This window comes from Polypterus senegalus, chromosome 5 (assembly GCF_016835505.1).
Source record: "Polypterus senegalus isolate Bchr_013 chromosome 5, ASM1683550v1, whole genome shotgun sequence".
Classification (NCBI taxonomy): Eukaryota; Metazoa; Chordata; class Cladistia; order Polypteriformes; family Polypteridae; genus Polypterus; species Polypterus senegalus.
The window spans coordinates 201211151-201238159 of record NC_053158.1 but is presented as its reverse complement, the minus strand read 5'-3'; the positions used below and the strand labels follow the sequence as shown (position 1 = coordinate 201238159).

The following is a 27009-nucleotide window of genomic DNA, read 5'->3' as shown; positions in this document are numbered from 1 at the left end:
ATTTTTTTACATGAAAATCCCAGTAGATCAGTCGTTTCTGAAATCCTCAGACCAGGCCGTCTGACACCAATAGCCATGTTACATTCATATTCACTTCAGTTACCTTTCTTCTCCATTCTCATGCTCGGTTTGAACTTCAGCAGGTCATCTTGACGATGTCTACAGGCCCAAATGTATAATATAATATAGACTGTACGACCCTCCAACCAAATTATTGAGTTCAGGTCTTAACAGGTGCATGAGATCAAGCACATGGCCATGCTGTCTCCATTGACAGTAGAAGGGGTCATACTGAAGAGCTGTGACTATTAACATGGCACTTTCATAAGATGCCACCTTGACCACAAGTCAGTTTGTGAAATTTCTTCACTGCTTCCATCAACTCCAAGTGCTATTATTGTGACGAGAAATCATCAAGGAGCAACAACAGCACATCCATGAAGTGATAGACCACGCAAGATCACAAAGTGAACTGTTGACTGGTGAAGTGCTTAGAAATCACATATCTTCTGGTGTACCATTCACAGCAGAATTCCAAATTTTCTCTGGAAGCCATATCAGCTGAAGAACTGTGAATCTGGAGCTTCATGAACTGGATGTCCAAGGCTGAGCGGCTCATGAAGATCACAATGTGCAATGCCAAGAGTCAGGTGAAGTGGTGTAAAGCACACCACCATTGGACTCTGGAGCAGTGGGAATATGTTTTTGTGGAGTCATGAATCAAGCATCACTATCTGGCAGTTTAATAGATGAATTGGTGTTTGGTGAATGCTGGAATGCTACCTTCTGGACTGCACAGTGCCTACTGTCAAGTTTCGTGGAGGACGGATCATGGCAAGGTTTCGGCTTGGCCCAAGTGTACTGTGAAAGTTATACAATTCACAGTGTAGATCCAGTTGGTGAAGACCATTTTCTGTTCCAGCACTGACAGTGCCCCTGTGTATAATGCCAGGTCCAGAAAGTTATGGAGGAACAACAGTGGCCTGCACAGAGACCTGGCCTCAGCCCTACTGAACACCTTTGAGATGAATTAGAATGTATATTGCGATCCAGGGTGAGGCTCTCGCCCAATATGTGTACCTGGCCTCACAAATGCTCTTTTGGTCGAATGGCCACAAATTCCCACTGATCCACTCCAAAGTTCATGTAGAATGACATCCTAGAATAGTGTGTGAGTAATGTACTGTAATGGAATGGCCTCCTGACCAGGACGGTTTTCTGCCTTAAGCCCATTGCTGCCAACATTTGCTCTGCCAAACCAGGACACTGAATTAGATTAACATTAAGTGGGTCTGAAAGCGAGCTAAAGTGGTATATCCCATCCGGTGCTAGATCAAATCTGTTTTATAAAATGTGTGGGAAATCTTGAATTATAACATCATGCTGTAAGTCTAAGATGTAAGCACCACTTTGAGGTCTAACTAACGTCCATAACATAACATGATGTTACGTTTTCCAGTTCCACAAATTCGATTCAGAGACTTTTGGAATTAGAGTGAAGTCTGTCACACCAAAATCGAGCATAAAGCAGGAGGAACAAGTTCTGAATAAGACACCAGCCCATTGCAGGGTAATGTAGAGTCACCAGATAACCTGACACTAACATCTTGGGAATGTGGGTGGAATACCAGATCACCCAAAGGAAAACCCATGCATTCACACAGAGAACATGCATAATTAACCAAAACCAGGCGGTGGAAATTAAACCTAAGGCATGATTTCCTATGGTTCTTCTTATCTACTCCGGTTTGCTATTGAATGAAGTCTCACTCCAGATTCTTTTCAGATGTAGCATCTAGCTGACGTAACAACCTGCTCACCTCCATCCAAACTGCCGACTCCATCATTCCAAGACTCTCTTGCTCTGTAAAATTTCTCCCTAATTGATGATGGCTTTAATGTGAGGTTCTTAGTAGCTGAAGTTTGATTAAAAACTCTTCACTTGTAGTGATCAGTTATGGAACCTTGATCCATTCTCGTTCCATTCCCAAACATTCTCCCAGATTGATATTTGCTTGATTATTTTTTACCTCTTTTGTAAGTCACATTGTATAAATGTGTCTGCTAAGTGACTAAATGTCTATGAGGCAGTAGCACTAACCACTACATCTCCATAATCCATAATTCTTCTTCTTATTCCTTTTCATCTTCAATGTTCAATGCCTTATATGAAAATTCAATTTCAATAATTCATTTAGTGCTTAATTCAGAACCAAAAAACTAGTAAAAGAATAGTTTGTACTAAAATATGCATTAATGGTTAATCCATGTACTCATTAACCTCCGTAAGAACTCGAGGATAAATACTATCTGGCTCTGTTGAATTGTTTGATTTTAGCCTATTTAATCTAAGTAGCTGTTCCCTCTCTACATTTTCCAAATCAATCAGTATCTCCTTAGTAGTCCCTGTTACTGCTGGAGGTTACTCACTTGCTCAAGTTCATAGCATCTGCTAATTCACAGTCTGTATTTTTTAAATTCTCCTTTACCATTCCTGATGTTCTTTTTCTACTAAAACACTGAAAGAATCTCTTTGGGTCGTCTTCTGCTTTATCTGTTATATTCTTCTCTTCCCTTCACATCCTCCTTAATGGCTGCCCTCATGTTCTCATACACCCACAATTCACATTGGAGTTATTCGTCTTATAGGCCTTATTCGTCTGTTTTTTCTTTTGCAGCTTCTTTTTCAACTCTTTATTAACCCACTTTTTTGATTTCCTACTAATTCTAAATTTTGGGATGTACCGCTGTTGCATTATATGTTAAACAAAACAACAGACACTCAAATAAGAAGAGGTACTATAAAAACAAGGACAACGAGAACCGTGTCCCCCTTGATGTCACCTCAAACCCACATCTTGAAGCACTAAAAAATTATAAAAGAACTTCAGGCAGTGCTAAATAATGATGACACGCTGAGAGATTCCCAAAACCTCTTCTCCTACAGACAACCACCAAACCTGCAGCAACTAATTGTCTAAATCTCCCTGAGTGAACCAACAGTTAACAGTACATGTCCCTGCCTACAGAAAAGATGTGAAACAGGTGCTCACATTTATAATACATATTGTGTAGTTACAGCATATAACATAACATTGTTTATTATTGTAGTACAGTGGAACCTCTAGATACGATCACCTCTGTATACGAGAAATTCAAGATAAGAGGAAAGTACGAGCGAAAAATTTGGATCTAAATACGAGCATTGGCTCGTGAATGAGCCACGAGCCAGGCTGTGGTTATGAGTGACGGGTTTCCCGATCCGCCTTGACTCAGCCCGTCAGCTCACTCAGTGTTCCTTGTTCTCCCGTAGCGTGAGGATCTACGCATTTGTGCTCTTGTAATTTCATTGTTTCGCTGTAGCAGTTCGCTGTATAAGTGTATCCAAAAATATCGCGGACATGCAGACGGAGAATAGGAGACGATTGCCCTCAAGAGGAGAGAGAGAGAGAGAGAGAGATAAGGAGAGATGCACACGCGAGCGAGCGAGCGAGAAAGAGAGATAAGGGAGAGAGAGAGAGAGAGACGCGTGCGCGAGCGAGAGAAATAAGGAGAGAGAGAGATGCGTGCGCGAGCGAGCGAGAGAGATAAGGAGAGAGAGAGGCGCACGCGAGCGAGAGAGATAAGGAGAGAGAAGAACCATCAGCTCAGTTATGCTCACATGACGCTCTGCAGACAAAGTGTATCCATACTACTTGTATTGCAAGACATCGCTCATTTTATCAAGTCAAAATTAATTAAAAAATTTAGCTCGTCTTGCAAAACACTCGTAAACCAAGTTACTTGCAAACCGAGGTTCCACTTATATATATTATTTATCAGTGTTATTTGTTAGGAAATTTGATTTTTATGTTGATATTTTTGGGGGTGCGGAACGGATTAACTGGATTTCCATTATTTTCAATGGGGAAGTTTGTTCTAGATACGAGAAATTCGCTATACAAGCTCAGTGCTGGAACGAATTAAACTCATGTCTCGAGGTTCCACTGTATTTCCCTCTACTTACCTTTTACCTGTTTTCTTCAAGGGTAAATGTACTCATCAAGTTAGTCACAGGGTTGGTCTACTGTTGCACGTTAAGATTAACACATGCATACATAGCTATAAGCATACACACAGAAACTCAACAGTGCCCTATGAATGACAAACACACAGCTGGTTAATCTCTAGCACTTTAAACCACACAAGTGCCTCATGAATAACACAACTTGTCACTCTCCTAGGACTTCTTGAGACTTACTTATTATCGGCACGAACAACATATGATGTTTTAATGATATCTCAGACCTAAATATTACTTTTGGTCTACAAAAATACATTTAAACATACAAAGGCTCAGCACTCTTGACTATCGGCCATTTATCAGCCAAGAATGCCTTACTTGATGTCCTGTTCCCTACTATTGGGTGGAGCTCTCACCTGCAGCCTTAATAAACCTCGCACCACAGAGGTAATGGCAAACCTCTGGCTGCACCAGGTGCTCAAAGAAATCTAACTTATTAATTCAATCACTCTAGACATGAAGACAAAGCATAGAAAGTTAAAAACAGCATGGTATTTATTACAGGAATAATACTAATACTAGTGGGACAAAGAATAATAGAAAATAGGACTGATAGTAAAGTCTGGATATATACAGTGGGATGCAAATGTTTGGGCAACCTTGTTAATAGTCATTATTTTCCTGTATAAATCGTTGGTTGTTACGATAAAAAATGTCAGTTAAATATATCATATAGGAGACACACAAAGTGATATTTGAGAAGTGAAATGAAGTTTATTGGATTTACAGAAAGTGTGCAATAATTGTTCAAACTAAATCAGGCAGGTGCATAAATTTGGGCACCACAAAAAAGAAATGAAATCAATATTTAGTAGATCCGCCTTCTGCAGAAATTCCAGCCTCTAAACGCTTCCTGTAGGTTCCAATGAGAGTCTGGATTGTGGTTGAAGGTATTTTGGACCATTCCTCTTTACAAAACATCTCTAGTTCATTCAGGTTTGATGGCTTCTGAGCATGGACAGCTCTCTTTAACTCACACCACAGATTTTCAATTCTATTCAGGTCTGGGGACTGAGATGGCCATTCCAGAACGCTGTACTTGTTCCTCTGCATGAATGCCTTAGTGGATTTTGAGCAGTGTTTCGGGTCGTTGTCTTGTTGGAAGATCCAGCCCCGGCGTAGCTTCAGCTTTGTCACTGATTCCTGGACATTGGTCTCCAGAATCTGCTGATACTGAGTGGAATCCATGCGTCCCTCAACTTTGACAAGATTCCCAGTCCCTGCACTGGCCACACAGCCCCACAGCATGATGGAACCACCACCATATTTTACTGTAGGTAGCAGGTGTTTTTCTTGGAATGCTGTGTTCTTTTTCCTCCATGCATAACGCCCTTGTTATGCCCAAATAACTCAATTTTAGTTTCATCAGTCCACAGCACCTTATTCCAAAATGAAGCTGGCTTGTCCAAATGTGCTTGAGCAGACCTCAAGTGGCTCTGTTTGTGCTTCCTCTGCATCACTCTCGCATACAGCATCTCCTTGTGTAAAGTGCGCCCAATGGTTGAACGATGCACAGTGACTCCATCTGCTGCAAGATGATGTTGTAGGTCTTTGGTGCTGGTCTGTGGGTTGACTCTGACTGTTCTCACCATTCGTCGCTTCTGTCTATCCGAAATCTTTCTTGGTCTGCCACTTCGAGCCTTAATTGTGGTCTTCCATTTCCTCAATATGTTCCTAACTTTGGAAACAGACAGCTTAAATCTCTGGGACAGCTTTCTGTATCCTTCCCTAAACCATGATGGTGAACATTCTTTGTCTTCAGGTCATTTGAGAGTTGTTTTGTGACCCCCATGTTGCTAATCTTCAGATAAAATTAAAGGAGGAGGGAAACTTACAATTGACCCCCTTAAATACTCGGATTCACCTGTGTATGTAGGTCAGGGGTCACTGAGCTTACCAAGCCAATTTGAGTTCCAATAATTAGTTCTAAAAGTTTTGGAATCAATAAAATGACAACGGTGCCCAAATTTATGCACCTGCCTGATTTTGTTTGAACAATTATTGCACACTTTCTGTAAATCCAATAAACTTCATTTCACTTCTCAAATATCACTGTGTGTGTCTCCTATATGATATATTTAACTGACATTTTTTATCGTAACAACCAACGATTTATACAGGAAAATAATGACTATTAACAAGGTTGCCCAAACTTTTGCATCCCACCGTATAGTCTTTAGAAAGATGGCAAGATGACAAGGATGAATGTCGCAGGCGGCTTGTGATCTCGCACTTGCAGTTGTTCATGATGCTTTTTTGACAACCAGATGGAAAGGGCTGCACGTTGCCATCGCTCTGTTTTTTTCTGACATATTGGTCCCTTCTTCTTCCTCCCTCCTTCCTATATCACTCCTCAGATGATGCATATTTATTCTAAAATTCATTCACAAGATGTGATTGTTAGATACTCTGATTGGTCAATATGATGAATGAATTCACTTTCCGTCTTCCCAAACAATAAAACTTTTTTGATGTTCTCTGAGGTATCGGCAGGTCTTCCTTTCCCAGGCTGTAAAATAATTAGATGTCCATCCTTTCTCAGGTTAGAAAGTAATTGATAGCCTGAGCCAACAGCATGTCTTCCTTTCTTTGTTGGAACAGCTGTTTTAAAAGTGAGATATAACTGGGACGACGACATGCTTTGATTGTCATGAATGTAGTTCATCTGTTGTTTTGTCTTGAACAAAATATAATGGAAATAGAAACCAAAATGTACAGATTTTGTACCCCACAACACATTCCCAACAAGAACACCGCATAAAGGGATCATCTTCCTGCAGATCATCTAATGTGGTCTACCTAATTCTTTGTGTAAAATATCCCAACACTGCGCTCTATATGAGAGAGACCGGAAAGAGAATGAATTTCCACAGGTTCTACATTAAGAATGGCAACAGGGATGTTCCTGTAGGAGCTCACATTAGCAGCCATGGACACTGTGAGAAGGAGTTTAAAGTCACAGTGCTTACAGGCAACTTCAGAACACAGTAAGAGAGAAATTAATGGGAAGTTAAACTGATGCTAGCACATCACAACATGGTTTAAATAGAGACGAGAGTTTTATGACGCGATATGAGGATTGTTTACATCTCTCTGACTGATCCTGACAACCTGACCACAGATTGTATGGAAAACTCATAAAAATCTTCAAAAGACTTTGTTGGACAGTTATCTTATTAAAAGATCTTGACTATACATTGTTCTCCTCTCCTGCTAAATGAATCTTAGCCCGAAGAGGTCTATTCATTCTTTAAATGTAAGTCGACCCACTTAAAGGTTTTCCAATGCTATTATCTGTCCTGGCGTCTATACAAACACAGAGAATTCAAGTCTCTCTATTCCATCTTGCCAGAAGAAGGGGTCTCAGTTGCCTCGAAAGCTTGCATATTGTAATCTTTTTAGTTAGCCAATAAAAGGTGTCATTTTACTTGACTTCTCATTGTGCTAAACATTTTAAAGCTTTTAAACTTCTCCTTGATTGTCTCCACACTTAAAAGCTTATCCCAGTCCATCTTCCTTAGACATTTCCTTAGACTTTACTCAGTGTATGCCAGCTGCAGGTGACCTGGGCATCACAACCATCTGTGATCTACTTATCCTTCCTCCATTTTTCATTTGAATTTAATAATTAATGTTAGTAATTTGGCAGTTCACCTGAACTCTCCTCCTCCTCAGCAGTGAAGAGTGGTCAATATCGGTTAGCTGTTTTGGGCAGAAACCGGGTTCGTCGTTCATGATGGCCGTTTTGTCAGGTTGAAGGGGAAGAGGCCCACCTACATTTTCATCTGTCTTGTTAAAGAGTAATTTTATTGCTAGAGTTTGTACCTTCCCTGTGTGGAGATTGCATGTTGTCCCTGTGTCTGTGTTGGTTTCTTCCAGGTGCTCTGGTTTCCACCCACTGTTTAAAGATTGGGTGAACAGAGGAAAGGGGCTCACTGCTTCACCCACCACATGACAAACCACCTCAGGATCCCAGATTAGGACCCAAGTGCAGCGATGCGCTGGGTGACACCTCAGAACCACACTAGTTCAGATGGAATGGAACAGGTTTTTTATGGTGGCTGGAGTGCCAATCCTGCCCAAGAACCCCAAGATTTCACTGTAAGTTGGAGTTGGAGGGCCTAGTTGCAGATTAACATCATACCTAGGACAAAGTAGTTGTAGGTTAAGGGTCTTGCTCAAGGGCCCAACAGAGTAGAGTCACTTTTGACGTTTACGGGATTTGAACCAGTAACCTTCCAATTGCCAGTTCAGATTCCTAACGTCAGCCACCACTCCACCCAGCTTGGGTGAACAGGTGATGATAAATAGGTCCTAGTGTGTGGTTGGTGTACAGATGTGTGTGTGCGTCCTGCAATGAGCTGGCGCCCTTCTAAGGTTTGTTCCTGTCTTGCTCCCTTTTCTAACTGGGAAAGGCTCCAGTCTCCACCTCTACTTGACCCAGGTTAGGACTAAACAAGTTAGAAAATGACCTGACACGACATTTTCACCTTCCTCTGCATCTAAGACTGAGGTGGAGGAGTTATTGCTAGGGCTACACATGCAGCACTCGTGCTACCACATGGTGGGGTAGATTCAGAATGACCTTGCAAGAAAGAGGTATGTTTCAGGAGTTCCTTCACAAATTTCTTCTTTCCTGTTTGTCTGACTTAGAGACATGGCTACAAGTTATTTTGTTGTTGCAGGTTTATACTGTTAGCCTGTAGGTTTTTAACGCTCACTTTATGTGGTTGCTTCTTAAGGTCTTGTGAATTTCTTGCAACTGCTCTAATTGGCTGCCTGTGCTGTGTCCAAGGATGATGGGACAGTCCACTTTTCCCACAAGGAAGTGAGGTGGTGCATTCAAGCAAACACTAAAACATGCAATACGTCCAGAAAACTTAAATAATACTCACCAGTTGATGTGTAATTTTCATTTGGAATTAGGTCTGTTAGGGGGTCCTAAGCCACTGCTTACCTCACTTATATGTTAGGTTCACCCTTATCTGGAGCAGGTTTTTCATTACTTTGTAAACCTGACCAGTTTCCAAGCCCCACTCACTGGGAAGCAACCCGACACCACAACACTGCCAGAATGATCAGCGTCTTTCGTTTCGTTACCTGAATAAGAACCACCTGAATCTCTCCACTTAACTGATTCGTGAACAAGTCACTAAACGAGAGCCAGTCTAATGTTCGTTCATCTGATTTGTGAATAAGTCACTACCTGAGAACGAATCTAACGATTCTCATTCATTTGATCTATCAACGAGTCACTACTCAAGAACTGATCTAACGATTTTTGTTCATTTAATTTGAGAACAAGTCACTACCCAAAAATCAGTCTAATGATTATAATGAGATTTATTTGCAAATGAGTCACTACCTGAGAATAACGACTCTCGTTCATTTAATTCACAATTCAGTCACTACCTAAAAATCAGTCTAATGATTCTCATTCATCAACAAATCACTACACAAGAATCGGTCTAACAATTCTCATTAATTTGTGTCACAAATGATTCTCATTCATTTGAATCAATAACAAGTCACTTCCCGAGAACCAGTACAACAATTCTCTTTCATTTAAATTGTATTGCCAATTACTGCCCAAGAATCCGCCTAACGATTGTCATTCATTTGATTCATAAATGAGTCACTGCCTGCAAATCGATCTAACGATTCTCATTCATTTAAATTTTGAACAAATCCCTACTCAAAAGTCAGTATAAAGATTCTCATTCAGTTGATTTGTAAATGAGTCATTACTTGAGAAACTAACGATTCTCGTTCATTTGATTCACGAACAAGTCACTACTCAAAAATCATTCTAATGATTCTCATTCATTTGATTCATGAACAAATCACTTCCCAAGAATCAGTCTAATAATTCTAATTCATTTGTGTCATAAATGAGTTATTACCCAAAAATCAGTCCAATGATCCTTACTCATTTGATTCAATAATGAGTCACTACCTGAGAACGAGTCTAACTATCCTCCTTTATTTCCTTCGTAAATGAGTCACTACCTGTGAATTGGTCTAACAATTCTCATTTATTTTGTTCGTAAATGAGTCACTTCATGCAAATTGGTCTAATGATTCCCATTCGTTTGATTCCCGAACAAGTCACTACCTGCAAACCAGTCTAACGATTCTCATTCATTTAAATTATGAGCAAATCCCTACTCGAAAATCAGTTCAATAATTCTCACTCATTTGATTCAATAATGAGTCACTACCTGAGAATCTCTCTAACGATCCTCATTTATTTCATTCGTAAATGAGTCACAACCTGTGAATTGTTCTAACGACTCTCATTGTTTTCGTTCGTAAATTAGTCACTACATGTGTATTGGTCTAAGGATTCCCATTCAATCGCTTCACGAATGAGTCACTACCTGCAAACACGTCAAACGATTCTCATTCGTTTAAATTATGAACGAATTCCTACCTGAAAATCAGTCTAACGATTCTTGTTCATTTGATTCGCAAACAAGTTACTACATGAGAACTGATCTACGGTTCCCATGCATAGCAATTAAGGCCTTGGACTTTAAATCCTGGTACTGATATGGTGTGACCATGGACATGTCACTTCACCTGCCTGGGCTCCAATGGGAGAAACAAAAGAAATATAACCCATTGATTTCTGAATTGTTGTAATTTACTTTGGATAATGGTGTCAGCCGAAGCCATAACCGGTAGGCAGTGTGTTGTAGCACTTAAAGCTTTTTGACTTTGGTTCTTGAGGTCTGTGGGTTCAAATCCCACTACTGACACTATATGTAACTGAGCAAGTCACTTCACCTGCCTGTGCTGCAATGGTCAAAACCAAAGAAATGGAGCCATTTGTATCTCAAATATTGTAAATCACCTTGGATGATGGCGTCAGCCACAGTAATAACAGACAAGTGTGTGCTGTAGGGGCTAAGGCTTTGGTCTTCAGACCCTGATGTTGTGTGTTCAGATCCCACAAGTGACACTAAGTCTGCCTGGGCTCCATTTGGAAAAAAAACAAAAGAAATGGAACTAATTGTACCTCAGATGTTGTGAATTACCTTGGATAAAGACATGAGCGAAATCAATTTTCACATTTAAGAGACTTTCTTATGTTGTTCAGTGTCAAAAGAGCCAAATTAAGTCCACTGGGATTCAAAGGTTAATAACAATAAAATGTGAAAACCTCCGAGGGGTGAATATTTTTTATATGTCCAGAGTTAGTTCTGCCAATGTGTCCAATGCTGCTGAGATAGGGTCTCGCTTTCTACAATTGGTAATTGAAATAAAAAAGGTTCAGAAAAGGGTCTGTAGAATCATGATGTCCTGCCTTGAACCCGAGGCCGTTTACTGACCTTGTACTCAATTCAGGAAGTGGCTCAATGCAGGTCTGAGCAAAGTAGAAAGAAGCCATCTTAAAGACCAAACCTCACTTTGTTTGTGCTATTTATCTTCACAGGATGATGACAATGGTGATCCAGTTTTCCATTCTTATCATGCTGCATTCCGCTCTTGTCTTAATAACCACGGCTGAGGATTATAAATGTTTGCCGCTGGTGCTGCGCAAAACCTGTTGCTGGATTAATGAGACCTACTTAGCCAGGAATGTCATCATTTTCGCATCCATTCTCATCAACTTCCTCGCAGCGATGATAAATATTGTAAGTATGACACTTGGGCTTATTGATTGTGGAAAAGAAAATGATCCTTGTGCCGGGCGCCTCTTCATCATGCTTTGTGTTGGACTGTGAAAATCAAAGCTGCTTTGTGTTTGTCAAATGTGTCCAGATTTTAATGAAGCTCCCGTCCTCCTCCTTTTCCTTGCCCCCCACCCCCATCCCGCCGCAGTCAGTCAACATTCTGAAAATAACATTTTCGTCTCACTTTCTCTAATTTAATTCAAACGCCTCACTCACATCGACTGTTGGGGTTTCTTCGCTCTGCTGAGCTCCGTGTAATTGATGCTATTTTTACCTTCCTCTGCCGACGTTGTTGCAGCGGTAAAAGAAAATTTGACTGTCAAAGTCTTTTAGCGGAGGATTTTGCTCTTAAGTTGGTCTTAGTGATCCGGGCATTGGATTGTTCTCTGCTTGTGTGCTGGCCGTGTTCAAACATTACAAAGGTTCAGAGGAGAACAGGCCATTCGGCCCAACGAACCTCACCAGTCCCATCCACTTACACTCCATTCAACTTAAAATAATTAGGGTAATTATTCACACTTAATATTTTCAATCTGAACCAATATAATTCTTTTTCTCTTATTGAACCCACAATTTTTAAGTTGAGGCAAATCATTTAGAGTGATTGGGTGCAATTCACTTGTTTTATACTGAAGTAAATCTGTTTTTTAAGTTGTTACAATTTAAAATGGTTTATTGGTCGTTACCTGTTTTTATTCTATTAGAAATATTCTGAACATAACACATTCCAATGCTGTACTTTTAACATTTATTTAAAATCTAGTGCAAATACACAAGCATTTTGCAGTATAAATCTTAAATATACAACAAAAAATGATTAACAGCTTTCTTGAACTAATTACGAGTTCTTATAGTTAAAATGAACAGTTGAGAATAAGGGTTACTTACCAGAAATCCTCCGTTATAAAAGCCTCCTGCTGAAAATGACCAGACCTGTATAGCCACGTCCACTCCACCCGGGAAAGTCTTCTTCTTCTTCTTTCGGCTGCTCCCGTTAGGGTTTGCCACAGCGGATCATCTTCTTCCATACCTTTCTGTCCTCGTCATCTTGCTCCGTCACACCACATCACCTGCATGTCCTCTCTCCGCACATCCATAAACCTTCTTTTTTTTCCCTTGCCGGGCAGCTCTATCCTTAGTACCCTTCTCCCAGCATACCCCTCATCTCTCCTCTGCACATGTCCAAACCAACACCATCTCACATCTCTGACTTTGTCTCCCAACCGTCCCACCTGACCAGACCCTCTAATGTCCTCATTTCTAATCCTGTCTATCCTCGTCACACCCAATGCAAATCTTAGTTAACTCTGCCACCTCCGGCTCTGTCTCCTGTGCCACCGTCTCCAACCCATATAACATAGCTGGTCTCACTACCATCCTGTAGACCTTCCCTTTCACTCTTGCTGATATCCGTCTGTCACAAATTCTTTCTTTTTTGGCAGTTGGAAAGCCAGCACACTGGAAAGTTCGACTGGAAGAATATACAAACGAGCAGCACAGGAACAGCCTAAATTATTAAGTTAACTGAAATAGGATTCTTATGTTTATTCCCTCCACATTAACTTACTTTGGTACAAACAAATTTTGTTTACTGTGATTGAGATCTGAAACCAAATATTTCAAGCTACAACATTAAATGACTAATCTTAAGTTGCTTGAAAGAGAAAATTTACATTGAATGAACAACATCAATGTTATACTTTTTTCAGTGTAATCTTCTTTAATAAAACCCCTGTGTGCGTCCAGGTGTCCGTGTGTGTGTTTACTGGTGAAGTGTGCATGCGTGGGCCGCGACACACATTGTACCGTACCCCACCCATGCGCTCGGCACGTGGACGCACACACACTGGAAGCTGGGTACGCAGTGAATGGCCTAGCCGCCGCCACCGCGCATGATAAGGAAATAAAGCACACACACTGGAAGCTGGGCACGCAGTGAATGGCCTTTCCACGGCCGCGCATGATAAGATATAAAGGACACCATTCCTGGGGAGAGTGCTGATTGGGTAGTCGCAGCAGCGCACATAAAATCCGTTGTTGGGGAGACGCCACACAAAATAATCAGTTGCACGCCCCCACAGATTAAAATACTTGCTGGGGAACTGAACAGTACTTGCTGGGGAGACGCCACAGTCACGATTATAAGCAGCACGTCACACTTGCCTGCTGGTGGTGGTCAGAAGGATTGGTGGCGCCAGTGTTCGGCAGCCTCGCCTCTGTCAGTGCACCCCTGGGCAGCTGTGGCTACAAAGTAGCTTATCATCACCAGCGTGTGAATGTGTGTGTGAATGGGTGAATGACTGTTGTGTTGTGAAGCGCCTAGGGGGGTTCTTGAACTCTAGTAGGCGCTATATCAAATACAGGCCATTTACATTACATCAGTCGCTGGGGACACTCTGCTGACTGCCCACTGTTGTGACAGAAAATTAAAGTCATATTACGGACATCAAAGCCAGTATTACTGTCAGAGAAAATTACAGGCATTTTACGGAAATACAAACCAGTATTACTGCGAGAGAAAATTAAAGACATATTAAAGGATGCATATTACAGCCACATACAAGCCAGTATTACTGTAGGAGAAAATATTACGGACGTATCTACTAACAACATGCCACCCGAAAAAAGGACACGTCAAGTAGGATAAAAGACACAGACAATCAAATCCTATATAAGCAACATCTCCTGGAAGAACGGTCAGCAAAAGAAAGGCTGAAAGACAAAGAAAAATACGAGCAAATAGATCGATTGAAGAAAAAGAAAATCAGAGAAACGCTTAAAGAGAAAGACTCAGAAGAGCAAACCTTACAAAAAGTTGGCATTTACTTGCCAGCACCAGTATTCAGCCACGGTCAGTTATATGTGTCATTATCAAGAGTTAGAAGTTTTCCAGATGTTGTTGTCAAGGTTGTAGATGGTCCTGAACAACTGTTGCCAAACTCAGACAGAATATTTACAAGAAATGTTGTCTATAATGGTAAAAAGAGGTAAAAAAATAGAAACTTTACCTAAATATCTTCTTCAGATATTGTGTATCACAGATTGTTACAAAGTTTTACCCTAAGGCAATGTTAATTATACTTACTGTATTGTCATGTATGTTTCTATTTTATTTTTATTATTATTTTACTTTAGGCTTCTTGCAGAAATATTTTTGACAAAAAAAAATTCAGACAAGAAACAGAATGAGGTCAAGGTCCCTTGCCATTTAACATACAGTAGACTGTTCCTACTAATGTTTATGCACTACTGTTCTAGCGCCCGTTATTGTAACAGGCCTAATGTCTAGTTCTTCTAATAAAACATCAAGTTTTCAAGGTCCATAAAGTCCTTCAGTCTACCACATTATACGTGTCTTTAGTTCTCTGTGTTAAGAGAAAAATTTCCTAATGTTTTTCTGTAGTACTAGGTTGTTGTACCGTGTTAGCCATTATGAATGTAGAGAAAAGCCAAGCAAAATGACACCTTTTATTGGCTAACTAAAAAGATTACAATATGCAAGCTTTGATTACATCTTGCCTGAAGAAGGGGCCTGAGTTGCTTCGAAAGCTTGAATATTGTAATCTTTTTAGTTAGCCAATAAAAGGTGTCATTTTGCTAATGTTTGTCTGAAATTTCCCCTTCACAAGTTTCCAACTGTGTCCCGTGTTCTTGATGAATAAAATCAACGTCTTGATCCATTGTACTAATTCCTTTCATAATTTTAAACACTTCAATCATGTTTCCTTTAAATCTTCTTTTGCTTAAACTGTAAAGGCTCAGCTCTTTTAGTCTTTCCTCATAACTCATCCTCTGTAACAACAACATTTATTTCTATAGCACATTTTCATACAACAAATGTAGCTCAAAGTGCTTTACATAATGAAGAATAGAAAAATAAAAGACACAGTAAGAAAATAAAATAAGTCAACTTTAAGTAACATAGAATAAGAGTAATGCAGGCCGCCACCACAAAGAAACCGGAAAAAGAAACAGAAGAGAGCGTAGGGGTCAGTACAGATTTTAGAGCCACCATGAATAGTTATTATGATGAATTGAACATACAGAGTATCAGGATTAAGTTAAAGTGAAGTTATGAGAAGGCCAAGTTAAAGTAATGAGTTTTCAGCCGTTTTTTAAAGTGTCGCCCTGAATCAGCCTCGTCGCTCTTCTCTGGACCTTCTCTAGTGCTGCTATGTCCTTTTTGTAGCCTGGAGGCCAAAACTGCACACATAGGTGGAGTGGTGGCTCTGAGGCTAGGTATCTGTACTGGCAATCAGAAGGTTGCCAGTTTGAATCCCGTAAATGTCAAAAAGGGACTCTGCTCTGTTGGGCCCTTGAGCAAGGCCCTTAACCTGCAATTGCTGAGTGTTTTGAGTAGTGAGAAAAGCGCCATATAAATACAAAGAAAGAAAGAATAATTATTAGGACTCCAGATGAGGCCTCACCAGTGTGTTATAAAGCCTGAGCAGAACCTCCTGTGACTTGTACGCCACACATCAAGGCGCTATATAACCTGACATTCTGTTAGCCTTCTTAATGGCTTCTCAACACTGGCTGGACGTTGATAATGTCAAGTCCACCACGACTCCTAAATCCTTCTTATAAGTTGTACTCTTGATTTTCAGAACTCCCATTGTGTATTCAAACTTCACATTTTACAGTTAGGTCCATAAATATTTGGACTGAGACAACTCTTTTCTGATTTTGGTTCTGTACGTTACCATAATGAATTTTAAATGAAACAACTCAGATGCAGATGTGCTATGCTTTGGATAATGAGCTGTTCCACGCCTTCTCCATCCTTTTTTCTTGCCTTTATCATTCTGGTAGAGGTTGATCTTGGCTTCATCTGTCCAAACAATGTTTGTCCAGAACTGTGCTGGCTTTTTTAAATGTTCTTCAGCAAAGTCCAATCTGGCCTTTCTATTCTTGAGGCTTATGAGTGGCTGGCACCTTGCAGGTCACCCTCTGTATTTCCTTTCATGCAGTCTTCTCTTTATGGTAGTCTTGGATATCGAGACACCGACCAAGCCCTGGAGAGTGTTGTTCACTTGGCTGGCTGTTGTGAAGGGGTTTCTCTTCACCATGGAAATGATTCTGCGATCATCCACCACTGTTGTCTTCCGTGGACGTCCAGGTCTTTGTGTGTTGCTGAGTTCACCAGTGCTTGCTTTCTTTCTCAGGATGTACCAAACTGGAGATTTGGCCACTCGTAATATTGTAGCAATTTCTCGGATGGGTTTTTTCTGTTTTCGCAGCTTAATGATGGCTTCTGTCACCTGCATGGAGAGCTCCTTTGACCGCATGTTGTCTGTTCACAGCAAAATCTTCCAAATGCAAGCAGCACACCTCAAATCAACTCCAGGCCTTTTATCTGCTTGATTGATAAGACATAACAACGGACTTGAACACACCTGCCATGAAATAGCCTTTGAGTCAATTGTCCAGTTACTTGTGAGCCCCTGAAATAAAGGGATTTTGTTAGAAAATACTTTAGTTGCCTCACATTTTTATGTAATCGTTTTGTTCAACCCACTGAATTAAAGCTGAAAGTCTGCACTTCAACTGCATCGGAGTTGTTTCATTTGAAATTCATTATGGTGATGTACAGAACCAAAATGAGAAAAAAGTTGTCCAAATATTTATGGACCTAACTGTAACTTCCTACGTGTTGACACCTTACATTTACTGACATTAAATGTTTAAAAGGCTCAACTCCTTCAATCGTTCCTCATAACTCATCCCCTGTAGCCCTGAATCAGCCTAGTCGCTCTTCTCTGGACCTTTTCTAGTGCTGTTATGTCCTTTTTGTAGCCTGACATTCTGTTTGCGGCACATGAAATTTGATGTCAGTAAATGTTAAGTGTTACACATAGGAAGTAAAAATGTGAGTGCGGAATACACAATAGGAGGTCTGAAAATCTAACATTCACTTTATGAGAAGGATTTAGGAGATGTAGTGGACTCGACACCATCAACTACCAGACTGTGTTCAGAAGCCATTAACAAGGCTAACAGTCTCAGGAGGTACTGCTTAAGCTTTATAACACACTGGTGAGGCCTCATCTGGAGTCCTGTGTGCAGTTTCATCTAAAAAAAGGATGAGTTATGAGGAAAGATTAAAAAACAACAACAACATTTATTTCTAGAGCACATTTTCATACAAACAGAAGCTCAAAGTGCTTTACATAATAAAGAATAGAAAAATAAAAGACACAATAAGAAAACAAAATTAATTAATATCGAACAAGAGTAAGGTCCAATGGCCGGGGGGACAGAAAAAAAAACTCCAGACGGCTGGAGAAAAAAATAAAATCTGTAGGGATACCAGACCATGAGACCACCCAGTCCCCTCTGAGCCTTTACAGTTTAAAAAAAGGAGATGAAGAGGAGACCTGACTGAAGTGTTTGTAATTATTAAAGTGTTTATAATTAGAAGAACAATGAAATCATTTGTGTGTAATTAGTTAAACTAGACTGTGTTTGTTCAATTTAGTCACTTAGATTAAGAACAGACCACATAAATATGGGTTAACATCCTTTTAATTGCCGCTGTATAACGTGTGTACTAAACACAAAAGATGGTTTTAGTGAACGAGCAGAAGAATGAATCAATCAATCATCCATCCATCCATCCATTTTCTAACCCGCTGAATCCGAATACAGGGTCACGGGGGTCAGCTGGAGCCAATCCCAGCCAACACAGGGCACAAGGCAGGAACCAATCCTGGGCAGGGTGCCAACCCACCACAGATCAATCAATCAATTAATAACAACAATATTTTACAACAACATCCATCCATCCATCATCCCACCCGCAATATCGTAACACAGGGTCACGAGGGGTCAGCTGGAGCCAATCCCATCCAGCACAGGGTGCAAGGTAGGAACAAATCCCGGGCAGTGCGCCAGCCTACTGCAGGGCACACACACACCCACACACCAAGCACTCACTAGGGACAATTTAGGATCACTAATGCACCTAACCTGCATGTCTTTGGACTGTGGGAGGAAACCCGCCCAGATACGGGTGAGAACATGCAAACTCCACGCAGGGAGGACCCGGGAAACAAACCCAGGCCTCCTTACCGCGAGGCAGCAGCGCTACCACTGTGCCACTGTGCCGCCATTTACAACAAAAATGTTTATTTATTTACCACATTTAATACAAATGATGTTGCTCAAAGTGCTTTACAGGTTGAAGCCAGAGAAAAAAAGACAACATTTAAAAGTAAAATTAGGCAATACTAATTAACATAGAATAAAAATAAGGTCAGATGGCCAAAAACAACTCCAGATGGTTGGAGAAAAAAACAAAATCTGCAGGGGTTCCAAGGCCACGAGACCACCCAGCCAGCCCCCCCACTAGTCTTTCTACCTAACATCAATGATCTCCGTTCGTGTTTGTGATTGCTGGCATTGCATTGAGAACTTCTTCCATGTGGATTTGTTGAGCTAAGAGCTTATTAACTCTCTCTTTGTGTTCATAGTAATAATGTCTTGATTTATAAATGAGTTGTTCGGTTTCTTTGGTTGTTAAGAGGTTGAGCTCTGAATGCTTTTCCTATGAAGAGCCTCACTTGGACACCCGGCATGTTCTTCATCTTGTGGAGAGACAGCTCCCGGACACAGACAGACAAACACCAGAATGTCCAAAACACACACGTTTATTTCCTTTATAGCACCACAATGCCTTATCCCAACAACTCTTCTTTCTCTCTTTCTCTTCCTCTCTCTCTCTCTCTTTCTCTTTCTCTCCCTTGGACCTCCACTCCCCTCCTCACAAGCTCCATCTCCTTCCTCCCAACTCCAGCCCGTCTACTATAGGGAAGCGGCCCCTTTTATAATGACGCGGATGGGCTCCAGGTGCTCCGTCTGACGACACTTCCTGGTGTGGCGGAAGTGTCAGGAGAGCATATCCGGGTGCCCCTGGGATTTCTTCTGGCAGCACTTCCTGGTGTAGCAGAAGTGCTGCCATCCAGGGTTCCATAACCGTTTGGGTGCCCCCTGGCAGTGGCCACGTCCTCCCATAGGGATGAGCTTCCCAGCTCCATTCCAGTGGCCACCAAGCAGACCCAGGTAGCTGCCCTCTCATGGCCCAGTGGAGGTATCGTCCCTCTCGTGGACCGTCCAGGCATCCCCGGCCATCTGGCACAATCTATTCTAGTAATTTCGCTGGTTAGCTCTGATACCTTCTTGGTTTCTAATTTATTTCTGTGGGAAAGATATGAAATAATCTGTCCTCTTAAGAAGGCCTTTAGAGTTTCCCAAAGTATTCCTGCAGAGACCACTGAGGATGTATTTGTCTCTAGGAAGAAACTGATTTTTTTTTGTTATAAACTCTGTACAGTTCTCGTCTGCTAATAGAAGTGGGTTAAAACACCATCTGCGAGATCAGTATGTGGGGCATAATGATTTTAGCTCGAAGATCAGAGGGGTATGGTCGGAAATAACAGTAGCATCGTACTTGCAAGGTTTAATCGCAGGCAAAAAATTATTATCTAAAAACAAATAATCAGTTTTTGAGTATCAATGATGCAATGTGAGTAGAAGGAATATGTTCTTGAGTTTAGAAACCTCCAGCGGTCTGATAAGTTGTGATCAGTTAAAAACCATGTAATTGTCTTTGCAGTGTTAGATGTCATCCCCCCGTGACAGGAAACCTATCTAAGAGTGGATTTAAAACACAATTAAAGTCCCCAACCATTATAAATGTATGAGTGTTCACATTGGGAATAGATGCAAATACATTTTGCATGAATTCCCTATCATCGACATTGGGTGTATAAACATTTATCATTTAGTCATTTTACAGTTAAATAAATTACCCATGACAATCACATACAGTATCTCCCTTCAGGATTAGATACTACATCTGATGCTACAAATGAGACTGTTCTATGTATTAAGATTCCCACATTTCTAGTTTTCTTTGTAAAGCTGGAATGGAACACTTGGCCAGTCCAGTCCTTTTGCAGCCAGAACTGATCCCTGATTAATGAGAGGGTCTCCTGTAAAAATACTATTTTAGCGTTTAGACCTGTTAGGTGAGAGAATACTTTCTTTCTCTTTAATTCATGATTCAGACCTTTAACATTCCAGCTCACAAAGTTAACTGTCCCATCATGGAGACATCCATCCATCATTTATCCAACCCACCATATCATAACTACAGGGTCACAGGGGTCTGCTGGAGCCAATCCCAGCCAACATAGGGCGCAAGGCAAGAAACAAACCCCAGGCGGGGTGCCAGCCCACTGCATGGCACGCACACACACATACACACACACTAGGGACAATTTAGGATCGCCAATGCACCTAACCTGCATGTCTTTGGCCTGTGGGAGGAAACCCATGCAGACCATGCAAATTCCACGAAGGGTGGACCCAGGAAGTGAACCCGGGTCTCCTAAATGCGAGGCACTACCCACTGCACCACCGTGCCGCCATGGAGACACTGATTCTGAATTTTTAATGTCATTTTGTAGTCTTAACTAGAAGTGAGACAGCTTTAATCTTAATATCCAATTTTCCCACGAGTTATTGCCATGCAGCCTATTGTTACATTAGAAGTTATAATTATAAGGATTAAAAGGACAGATTAGATATAGCTTGCTCTCTTTCTTTCCCCCCCACCACCCCAACTCCCAACATCAATGATCTCAATCAGTCCTCATGATTTTCAGGCTTCACATGGAAGAACTTGATGATGATGATGATGATGGTCATGTGGACCTCTGGCCTTCAATCCATCAATGGAGGGACAGCATGGTGCTTTGATCGCCACCACAGAAAACCGGACAAAGAGCAGCAGAGAAAGTAGGGGTCAGTACGGTTTTCAGAGCCACCATGAATGATAATGATAATATAATGCATATACAGAATATCAGGATTAAACTAAAATGAAGCTGTGAGAAAACCATGAATGAATGTTAAGTTCTAATTAATGCCGTAGCCCTCTTTTGTTCTCAATGGAATTCCGTAAGGAACAATAGAACCACCTTAAGATTTTCAAAAATGAGCTGAATGGTGTCTGCCATCCCAGAGATCAACTACCTCATCATTCATTGAAATCTCATCTCAAACACGTCAAGTCAGCCGCTTAACTCCACGAGGTGCCTAACTGATGGTAGCCTTTGGCAGTAGACAGGATTCCCAGTGTGGTTTGGTAAATTCCCCAACCCTTTTATTCTTAAATTTTCCATCCCATATTAAACATCTACAGTCATATGAAAAAGTGTGTGACCCCCTCTCAGCCTGCATAATAAGTGACTGTCCTTTCAACAAAAAAGATACCAGTGGTATGTCTTTCAATTCCTAGGAACATCGGAGTACTGCGGTGTTTTCCGAACAAAGATTTTTAGTGGCGCAGTATTTAGTTGTATGAAATTAAATCAAATGTGAAAAACTGGCTCTGCACAAATGTGGGTCCCCTTGTCATTGTGCTGATTTGAATGCCTGTCACTGCTCAATGCTGATGACTTGGCTGGATGAGCTCGTCAAGACTTGAACTTCATAGACAGGAGTGTCCAATCATGAGCGGTCAAAGGTATTTAAGGTGGTCAATTGCAAGTTGTGCTTCCTTCCCTTTGACTCTCCTCTGAAGAGTGACAGACAACATGGTATCATCAGAGCAACTCTCAAAAGATCTGAAAACAAAGATTGTTGACTCTCCTGGTTTAGGGGAAGGCTACAAAAAGCCATCTCAGAGGTTTAAACTGTCAGCTTCAACTGTAAGGAATGGAATCAGGAAATGGAAGGCCACAGGCACAGTTGCTGTTAAACCCAGCAGGTCTGGCAGGCCAAGAAAAATACAGGAGCGGCATATGAAGAGGCAGGATTGTGATGATGGTTACAGACAACCCACAGATCACCTCCAAAGACCTGCAAGAACATCTCGCTGCAAATGGTGTATTTGTACATCGTTCTAAAATTCAGAGCAATTTGCACAAAGAACATCTGTATGGCAGGGTGATGAGAAAGAAGCCCTTTCTTCACTCACGCCACAAACAGAGTCGCTTGTTGTATCAAATGCTCATTTAGACAAGTCAGATTCATTTTGGAACAAAGTGCTTTGGACCAATGAGACAAAAATGGAGTTATTTGGTCAAAACAAAAAGCGCTTTGCATGGCGGAAGAAGAACACCGCATTCCAAGATAAACACCTGCTACCTCCTGTCAAGTTTGGTGGAGGTCCCATCATGCTGTGGGGTAGGCTGTGTGGATAGTTCAGGGACTGGGGCCCTTGTTAAAGTCGAGGGTTGGATAAATTCAACCCAATATCAACAAATTTTTCAGAATAATGTTCAAGCATCAGTCACAAAGTTGAAGTTACGTAGGGGTTGGATATTCCAACAAGAAGATGACCCAAAACACAGTTGGAAATCTACAAAGGCATTCATGCAGAGTGAGAAGTACAATGTTCTGGAATGGCCGTCACAGTCCCCTGACTTGAATATCATTGAAAATCTATGGGATGATTTGAAGCAGGCTGACCATCAAATTGAACTGAACTGGAGAGATTTGGTATGAAGAAGAGTCAGAAATACCTCCATCAGAGTCCAGAGACTCATCACAGGCTATAGGAGGACAGCGTCTAGAGGCGGTTAGATTAACAAAAGGAGGCTCAACTAAGTATTGAGGTCATATCTATGTTGAGGTGCCCACATTTATGCACCTGTCTAATTTTGTTATGACACATATTGCATATTTTCTGTTAATCCAATAAACTTAATGTCACTGCTGAGATCCTACGGTGTCCATAAGGCATGTCAGATATTAAAAGGAAGTTGCTACTTTGAAAGCTCAGCCAATGAGGAACAAAAATCCAAAGAATTAAGAGGGGTTCCCAAACTTTTTCATATGACTGTATTAATTTTGAATCTAAATAGGTGGGAAGAAATATCCGACTCCATTGCCTGTTAAACAAAACCTACTTTTCACTCTCGCCTTCCATCTCACTTCTTATCACTAGGAGAGTGATTAACGACATGTTTAATTACTGCTCAGACCACCCCGCGGAAGTCAAGAGAAAGCTGTTATCACTTTTACCTTTTTTTTTTTTTTGTTAAGTTTTTAATTAAAATTTCAAGTAAATCGAATGTGCTTGTTAACAGCTCACGGATTTGCTTGAAATTCTATTTTAGATTTGGTTCTTTTTTTGCCTGTAATTTGATGTTTTACGCGAGGCTTCAATCAGTTTAAGTTTCTACACTGTGGATAAGGAAAAGTTAATTTCCTGAAAAATGAATCTGCTTTTGTCTGGAGAGCTTGAGTGGAGGGGCAGGTAAGAAACTGACTGGTAGTGATCCTTCATTTCCAGTCTACGTATAACGAAGCGGGCACTACTAAGCCAGCCTCTGCATATCGGCTCATGTTTTCGGACCCCCGCACAATGCATTCAGATGCTGGCATGACCGCCATTTCAAAACACAATGACAACAATGGACAGACAGGTACGGTGGCCGGGTACGGAAGGACAGGCAGGTAACGTGGACAATTTGGGATGACAACCGGGTCGTCCGATTAACTTCGAAACAAGTCAAAATAAAAGTAACACCGGCAGGAGGAAAAAGAAAACACAGCCTCTTGGAAAAATTTAACAAACTAGCGCTCGCTCGCGCTCGTTCCGAGCCCACGCGTTCGTTCTCGTGGGTGAATGATGGCTCCTTCCACGCGGGTGGGCTTCTTTACAGTGAGAGCACCAGAAGGAGCGCGTGGCTTAAGGGCCTGCACTGGACAGTTTCTCCAAGCTGATGGGACAGGAAGGAAAGAGAACATTGGTGACAGCGCCCCCTTGTGCCCCGGTGGGTTATCACATACCCGGATCGGGCCTGTGAGAAGCTTCTCGAACATACATGCATTACAGAACATCCATAACAAGATGATGAAATGTGCAACCAAAAATAACACAAATTCATCCATCCATTATCCAACTACAGGGTCACGGGGGTCTGCTGGAGCCAATCACAGCCAGCACAGGGTGCAAGGCAGGAAACAAACCACAGGAAACAACACAAAACAAAATCAAAAAATAATCAACAACGACTAAACAATAGTGTTAAACTACATGGTTTAGTACAGATGGAAGCATTGAACGATATACCAGTGTGAATCCTCAATATCTGTCCTGCAGTTGTTATGATGAATTTCAATGAGGTTTAGGGATGGTTTTACACATCTGTATGATATGTTATTAACTCGTATCTAGAATCGATTTTTTCCTATGCTAGCATTTCTTTTTTCACAACCACAAGATGAAGGCCTCCCCGATCTTCTGTACTCCGACTCATCTTCATTACTAACGCTGCCTAAGATGCTCATGCTACACGTCACTCATTTTACACTCCACAACAAGCATTAAGATGCTGCAGCAAAAAGATAAGACACAGCATCCATTGTTCTACTTCATTATGTAGTTCAGGGCTGGGGTTGTGGACTGGTGGGTTAACGTTAGGACCCAACTGTTCATGAGGTGCCAGTCGACGGTAAGACACATCCTTTTGTGTCCATACTGTCATTTATGCTGGGCTCATTTCAAAGTCACTCTTTAACATAACATGCACATTTAACAAGTTTTAGGATACATTTTTTGTGTTTTATGTGAAGACATTTTAAGGTTTTGCTCCCTCTTCCAGTAGGACCTTCACACGTGTGTCATAGCAGATCAGAACATAGCTGGTATCGACTCAGCACCATAACCCGGCATTTGCTCCATAGAGGACAGCACCCAGTGTCCTGTCGTATTTTTATTCAAGATTTGATTTTCTTCACACGTGCTTTAAAACGTGTGAAATTCAGCTTGTGGCTGCAGGGAGCCGTTATTTTTTCTTTTCCTCACTTGCTTTGCCCTCGCTTCATAAAGGTAACGCCTGCTGTCAGAATTGCTTATAGCCGTGACAGGCTCATGCGGCTGTGCCAGCGAGGAAATCGCCTAAAGGCTTTCAATAAATAGCAAGGCGTCGCCAAACAGAAGAGCGAGTATACGGTAAACACACACAAAAAAAGCAAATGCTAGAGAAGTTTAACACTTTGGGGGCCTAAATGTACTCTAATTGTGAAATACCACCACATATGGCAATAAAGTTATAAAGAGGGGGGCTTGTAATGCAATAAAAAGGTATCAGGCTCCATCAGGGGATGGTAAAGGGCAAGGATTTGATAACTAGTTGTGTGGCACTTATAGGGCACCTTCAGAAAGTGTTTAGACCCCTGGTGCTAAAATCATTTCAATTAATTTCACCTCATAAAGAAACACTCAAGAATGACAAAGTGAAAACAGGATTCAAGGAGTTCTTACAAGTTTATTAAAAATGAAAAATTGAACGATCCCATTGACATAAGTACTCTGACCCTTGACATTTGACTCAGGCGCACCCCTTTCTATCTATCTATCTATCATATAGTGCCTTTCAAATCTATCTATCTATCTATCATAGAGTGCCTTTCATATCTATCTATCTATCTATCATATAGTGCCTTTCATATCTATCTATCTATCTATCTATCTATCTATCTATCTATCTATCTATCTATCATATAGTGCCTTTCATATCCATCTATCTATCTATCATATAGTGCCTTTCATATCTATCTATCTATCTATCTATCTATCATATAGTACCCTTCATATCTATCTATCTATCTATCTATCTATCATATAGTGCCTTTCATATCTATCTATCTATCTATCTATCTATCTATCTATCTATCTATCTATCTATCTATCATATAGTGCCTTTCATATCTATCTATCTATCTATCTATCTATCTATCTATCTATCTATCTATCTATCATATAGTGCCTTTCATATCTATCTATCTATCTATCTATCATATAGTGCCTTTCATATCTATCTATCTATCTATCTATCTATCCATAGATGTTTTATGTAATTTTGTTGAATAGGACTCCGACTTGTCAGACTCCGAGTTTGATGCAAGTGATCTGGAGATGGAGATCAATAACAAAAGTGAGTTACCAGCATCATTTGATCAGTCGCTAATGCACCTACAGCAGCGTTCACCTGGGAGGACCACCACTTATGATAACAAGGGGTACAAACCATATTGCGTCACACTGCGACCGCCACCCACCTACTGTGTGAAGACAGCCAGCCCACCATGAATTCCTGCTGACCATCGAGGTGCCCCCAATGCAGCCACTGCCACCAGAGATGCTGAACATGCGCTAACAGCAGCCACAGCACATAGCAACAGATGTTTTATGTTGACGTATGTGTGAAACCATTGCTTTGTGCGCGTTTCTGAGAACTGAGTTTTTTG

At 41.0% G+C, this 27009-nt stretch overlaps 1 protein-coding gene across 2 annotated transcripts in view; it reads left to right on the top strand.

Annotated features, from left to right (window-relative positions):
• Positions 1 to 27009, top strand: part of adcy8 (adenylate cyclase 8 (brain)) — a 330936-nt gene that overhangs the window by 229545 nt on the left and 74382 nt on the right. For both annotated transcript variants that reach the window (XM_039753982.1, XM_039753981.1), the window contains one exon: positions 11502 to 11703. In XM_039753982.1, coding sequence (XP_039609916.1) covers positions 11502 to 11703 — 202 coding nt within the window. The remainder of the gene's footprint in view (positions 1 to 11501; positions 11704 to 27009) is intronic.